At 55.5% G+C, this 6214-nt stretch overlaps 1 protein-coding gene across 1 annotated transcript in view; it reads right to left on the reverse strand.

Annotated features, from left to right (window-relative positions):
* Nucleotides 1-3395, reverse strand: part of DNAJA2 (DnaJ heat shock protein family (Hsp40) member A2) — a 29104-nt gene extending 25709 nt beyond the window's left edge. Inside the window, exons 1-2 of the mRNA XM_023519648.1 lie at nucleotides 3380-3395; nucleotides 3123-3131 (exon numbers count right to left, since the gene is read on the reverse strand). Of these exons, the coding sequence (XP_023375416.1) occupies nucleotides 3123-3131; nucleotides 3380-3395 (25 nt within the window). The remainder of the gene's footprint in view (nucleotides 1-3122; nucleotides 3132-3379) is intronic.
* Between the last annotated feature and the right edge of the window lie 2819 nt (nucleotides 3396-6214).

The raw sequence follows: 6214 nt of genomic DNA on the forward strand, positions 1-6214 counted from the left end.
CACCTCTCCCCATCTGTCCGGTCCCTTCTGGTCGCATAGCTGCTGTGAATGACATCGGGGCCATTCTGCTGCTGCCCGCTGTGCTGGGGCTCGGGAGTAACTGTGCCTCTGCGCTCGCATCCGCCTGGACTCCTGTAAGGCCGCCTTCCCTCTGGGGTTCTGCCACTTTCCCACGCGGGGGACACGGCCCGTCTGCTCTCAGACGCTCGGGGATTAAGGTGTTTCCTTCTGCATTGTCCGCTGGGCAGCACTGGGCCTCCTTTATCCAGATTCTGTCTGTGTCCAGACCTTCGGCGCTTTGCCTCCGACTCTCTTCCCTCCCCCGCCCAGTCTACCAGCCGTCAATCAAGGTGTCATCAGTTCTGGTCTGGGAGAGATGGAGGCCGGGAGGGAATGAAGAGCCAGGAGGTGAAAGGAGCCATTATTCTTCCAGTGTTAGTCCTCTCTTCCTGTTTCCTTTAGGGTTCCGTCCGGGGCTGCCCAGCTGGACCCCTTCACCCACATCTGGCCCCATCTGCCCAGCATATCGGCCCCTCCCGTTCCATCAAGTACAGGGCGATTCATTAGAGAAGCTCCGCTTGTCCGTATTTGATTGTCCAGACGGCTCTGTTTGCTAAGTTTGCTCTTCCTCTTGCTCTCGCATTTCACAGAGTTAAAAGGGGCGGGGTGCTTGGCAGGCCTGCACGGGGGAGCGTGTGTGTGTGTGTGTGTGTGTGTGTGTCTGTTTTGTTCTCTCCTGGGGAGAGAAGCCCTGTGTGTGTGTTGGGGGGGATAGGGGGGCCGTGGAGAAGGCCCGGACAAACAAGTCGGGGTGGAGGTGCGGCCACCTATGTGTCCCCAGCTCAGACCAATCCTCTCTGCCTTCGGGACCACTAGTCTTTGTGGGTTCCTGCCTTCAACCCAACTTCACAGGACAGAGGGACACAAAAAGTCGAGAGCCCAACGCATAGTGTACACACGTGTGATTCACCGGAGAGGGCTCTAAGGTGTGACACGTAATTTAGAAATACCTGACAAAATGAATTATAATAGGGACGAAGCAGGATACACTTCTAGTAGGCTGAAAAAACCCTATCGGTTACTTTTTAATATTTCTGTGTTATCATAGATTAAGCTCTCAGGAAAAAAGGGAAAATACATATAGTTTTTTCCCGTGGCATAGACGTGAAAAGTCGATGTCCACTGTAGTCCAAGAAGTCGCAGACAGCAGCGGGCACCTCTGCCGTGCCTGCAGCTCTGCCCCGAGCGGGCTCTGCCCTCTGAGCCGCGGAGCCTTGTGTCACCCTAACTGTGCTGTCGCCACGGTCGAGGATGCAGAAAAGGCGTTCGTCTCTCTCCCTATTTCAACGCCATCGGCCACGCTTCGCCAGCTGAAAACTGGTGTCTTCCAGCGACAATTACACTTCAGCTTTAGGGGCGCAGTCGGCACGCGGCATAAGGTCACTCGGCAGCTGCTGAGGTGGGCGCTGCTTGAGAAGTGACTTTGCCTCTTGCCCCCGGGGCCAAGAGCTCCGAATGCTGGGCGGCAGCTGCCGGGGTGTGATTCCAAAAGGAGCTTAAAATAACATGCGGCTGACGTCTTTATTACTTATTCTAAAAACGTGTGAAGTGATGACTTTAGGCTGGTGATAGAAGCTTTGTACGAGGTTCATTTTGCTGTGTATCTTTAGTTATTTCTCTTTATGATACTTCAAGGAAAATCATGTCAAGCAAGAAGGTATTTGATAGTCCAGATCAGGACTTGGAAGTTCGCTTGGCGGCGGCGGGGACAGGCTGGGGTCAAGCGGGGACTTACAGTTTGGACAGAGAGCGTGGCCTTCCAGAGGCAGCAGGGCAGCTGGGTGAGGAAGTCCCTTCTCGGGCCCCGCCCACTGCCACCAGGTGGGAAGGCGGGTCCCATGTCGGCCGGAGAGGTTGCTTGTTCACGAGAACGCGGGAATCTGGATTTTCACGTGACATTACCTGATTTCTTTGAGTTATGAAGGACTCACCCAGTGAGCCTGTGTGCCAGCCTTGGCCTGTGAGTTGCCAGGTTCAACGTCTATCATAGACTTTCTGGTCTGTACCCCTTTTTTTATGAAAATAAAACAGTGAGGGTGGTGCTTACTGAAGCCATACAGACAATCAGGAAATTATTTTTAATCCAGGAAAGAGAGAAAGTAAAACTTTGTCCAAATGGTGGCAATATTGACACTTTTCAGAACATAAGAATAGAGAGAAAATTTGCACCGAAAAAATTTGCGCGTGGAGCAGAATCTTTTTCAGAAAAGGACGTGACAAAAACTGCTCCAGGAACCTTTGGAAAATCTGAACATGTTCCAGCCACTAAGTGCAGAGGAAATGCCTCTGAGGGCACTAAAGGAATTGCAAGTTTTTCTTTGTAATTTCCATTTAATTAAAAACACCCACTCCGAATCTTGGCGAATTAGCAAATGTAGCCGTATCGATCAATCAGACCTCAAACCTGCAGGGGCTTCGCGGTCATTTCTATTGTTCTCTAGAAGCGATAAAGGAAGAGTTCTAGATTCCAGTTTTTGCTTTTTTAAAAGAAAATAATCTAGTGCCAAAGTGTGTAAGACCATGGGACTGTGAGTGGCAAACGCTGGGGCTACATGGCCTCGAACCTCTTGAGAAAAAGAGTGTGGTTCTTTCCATTCGAATTATGAAATAATTTCATGAGGGAACCAGGTAGCTGAGTATACCTGAGCGCTTGATAGGTGCGTCGAGTTATTTAAAACTTATTTTACTGGGACGTGGGTAAGATGCTTACAGGGATTGAAAATTGGCTGACAGAGCGTACGTGGAAGGACAGTAATAGCGGTGAGAAACAGGCCCCGGGATTAATCAGCCCCGCAGAGTCATCGCCGAAGACCCCGACGCTCAGGTGATGAGCAGATGGTGCCGGTCGCTAACTGAGCGGAGGCTCAGAAGGAAATGAATATTTGGCCATCCTTTTGTCAGGTAAGGGCGGGCTTAATAAACTGTTTATTTTAGAATAGCTTTTGATTTCCGGAAAAGTTGCAAAAAATAGTACCGGAGTTCCCATGAAGCCCCCACTCCGCCTCCCCTGCCGTCAGCATGTCACAGGGCACCTCTGCCACAGCCCCGAGAAGCCCACTTACCGTTGGCGCCTCACTGTCAGCTAAGAGGGACTCCCTGCCCACCTACCCTGGCGTGGGTCTGCATCTTGGCAGGGCTCGGAGTGAGCAAAAGAAAGACCTCCTTGGGAAGTGGAAACCCCAAACCTGCTCCACACAAAGATGCGGCCCCCAAATCTACTCTTGCTGCTTGTTGTGACCATAGGGAACCAAAGAATTAACATTGAAACTCATTGCAGGCAGGGAGGAGTTTTGGGTACTTAGCACAGGTGAACTCTCACCTGCCCTGCGGGCCATTCCCGTATGCCAGAGCTCACAGGACACACGCGTGTGCCCGATCTCTCACACACATGCACACGCGCGTGTGCCCGATCTCTCACACATATGCACACGTGTGTGCCCGATCTCACACACACACATGCACACGCACATGCGCACATGCGCGGGTGAGACGGCAGCTGTTCCACTTCTGCTTCTAGGCGGTGGCAGTGGGAGGCGGCACGGGACTAGAGGGTCCGCGGTGTAAGTCGCAGAATAAATGCTGCCTGGGGACAGATTTAGTCGGTGAGCGCAGGACTTTATCTAGTGCGATGTTACGAGGCTTCATCTGAAGCGAGCGGCCGTGATCTGAGACAGCTGGGCTGGCTCACTCATCGTGGGCAGTGAGCGGGGAGGTGGGGCCAGGGTCACAAAGGGGGCCTCGCGGGGCCGTTTCGTCCGGGTTTCAGGAGATGCGGTGGCTCCTTATAAATGGTTCTCAAACCCAGCTGATCTCAGTCACTGGGAGACTTTAAAAGTAAATTCTCGGGACTGCCCCCGGCTCTACTGAATTAGGGGTGGAGGGTGAGGCCCGGGCGTCTTGAGTCTGGGGGACACTGGATCGTGGAGGGAGTTCGGGCGTGGGGCCAGGCGGGTCTGGTTTTGAATCTCGCCTGCGTGACCTTGGACAAGTTTCTAGACTCTTCCGAGCCCCAGAACTGCTAAGAAGAGTCACTTGGGGCGAATCAGTGAGGTGCCAAAAGTCTCGAAGCATCGGCACAGAGGCCGGCCGTCATCGGGCGTTTGGTAAGTGTCTCAGCCTGTTTGGGCTGCTATGACAGAAACCCCACAGACCAGGAGCCTACACAACAAGCTCTCGTGTCTCACAGTTCTGGAGGCTGCAGAAGCCTGAGGCCAGGGCACGGGGCGGGGAGGGGCGGGGGGTCCGCGTCTGGCAAGGGCCCGCTTCCTGGCCCTCAGATGGCCGTCTTCTCACTGTGACCCCTCATGGCCAGAGGCGTGACGGAGCTCTCTGGGTCCCCTTCATCAGGGCACCGATCTCAGTGGTGAGGCCACCCTCACGACCCCGCACGACCCCACACGACCCCGCCACCGCGCAGAGGCCCCGCCTCAGCACCGCCTCGCTGGGCATTAGGGTCCCGGCAGGAGTTTTGCGGGGGCACAAACGCTCAGTCTGTGGCGGTGACTGCGGGCTGTCCGCGCCTCCCCAACCCCAGCGCGTGATGCATTTGGGATTTCTGCGGACGTGATGATGCCCAGTCAGCAGGTGGCCACACAGCAGGTCGGGAAGCTGGCCGATTCACGGAGAGGGCGTGATTGACACCTGGTTAATTCTAATAACCTCAGGGTGAACCCGATTAGAGGCGCAGACGCCCAGTCGAAGGCCGACGGCAGCTGGTGGAGTCGGCCGAGCAGGCTGGCTCGGGCTTCCGATTCGCCGGGTCCCCGAGTGTCGGATAGCCACGCTGCATGCTCACAGACCCTCAGCATCTTCAGGGCTCACTCGATCCACACCATACCCGTGTGGAGGGCGCCCTGCAGGCACTGTCCCCCAGACGCCATCATCTTCAGGGTGCAGAAACCGAGGGAGCTTGGGGGCGTTTGGAGCCACAAGGTAAACGTGGCCAGGCGTCCTGGGTTGTCAGTTTTGTTCAAATCCCAGAGGGAGCAGCATCGTCTTTACGCCGTTCACGGCTGGTGTTTGCTGAGTGTTTGCTCGATGCCAGGCACGTTACCTGATAACGGCCCGGCCGGAAACCCTGTGAGGCGGGTCCCGTTACCATCCTCGTTTTATAGAAGAGGAAGAACAGAAACGTAGAGGTTAAATAACTAGGCAGAGGGGGCTGGAGTGCGGTGAGGGTCGTGAGGACAGACGGCACTCTTGGTGGCGGGCGCAGCAGGTGCTAAGGCCCCGAGGCGGAGAGGGGAACAGCGCAGCTCATGCGAGAGAGCGGCCAGGTCGCGCAGCGCCTCGGGGCCGCAGTGGTGTCTGCCATCGTAAAAGCAACTGGGACCTTGTTTTTAATTTAGCTTTTATGATGGAATTTAAAATATGTACAGGGAACAAAGGGGGAAGGTGACAGCCTAGGCCCCGTCGCCCAGCTTTATCAGCTAGCTGCTGCAGAGCTTCCAGCGGGGCGCGACACCGTCAGCTTCCAGCCGGCCAGCCCTCTGGCTACTGCCCAGGCGGAACGGGGTGGCGGGGGGCAAAGGGGACATGGACAGAGCGTTTGGGAGGTCACCACAGTGGTCGGGGCCACAGCGAGTGTCATGGCGAGGTGAGGACATACCGAGGGCAGTGAATGGATTCTGGAGAGACGATATGGAGGGGTCATGGGTTGGCCCCCCTAGAAGCAAATGCCGAGATAAGGATCTGAGTTCAAGTAGTTTATCTGGGGTCAGGGAAGGCTGGCGAGGATGTGAGGGGAAGTGTCAGGGACGAGAGAAGGGGAGCCGGCCGCCCCTGGGTCAGGACCAGCTGCATAGTTGGCAGGGCCCACGCAAAATGAAAATGTGAGGGCTTTTGCTCACCGATTATTAAGAATTTCAAAATGGTGGCAGCAGAGTATTCGGCCAAGCCCAGGGCGCTGGGTGCGGCTTGCGTGTTGCATGCCCACGAAGCCCATCCTGCCTTTGGGCTTAGTCCTACGGGAAACTGTGAAACGGTATAAAACGTGCCTCTCAGAGGGTGGGGGGAGCCATTAGCTTCAGTCGAAGGGCGCTCCTGGAGGCTCCTACCTCGCGGGCTCCCGACCTGCCCTGCCTGAGACCGGCCTTCCCTGGCCTCTTCCTGCTGACCCTGGCAGTTGGAAGCTTGCTGATGCCACTGAGCAGAT

The sequence above is a fragment of the Pteropus vampyrus genome, unplaced genomic scaffold, assembly GCF_000151845.1.
Source record: "Pteropus vampyrus isolate Shadow unplaced genomic scaffold, Pvam_2.0 Scaffold228, whole genome shotgun sequence".
Lineage (NCBI taxonomy): Eukaryota > Metazoa > Chordata > Mammalia > Chiroptera > Pteropodidae > Pteropus > Pteropus vampyrus.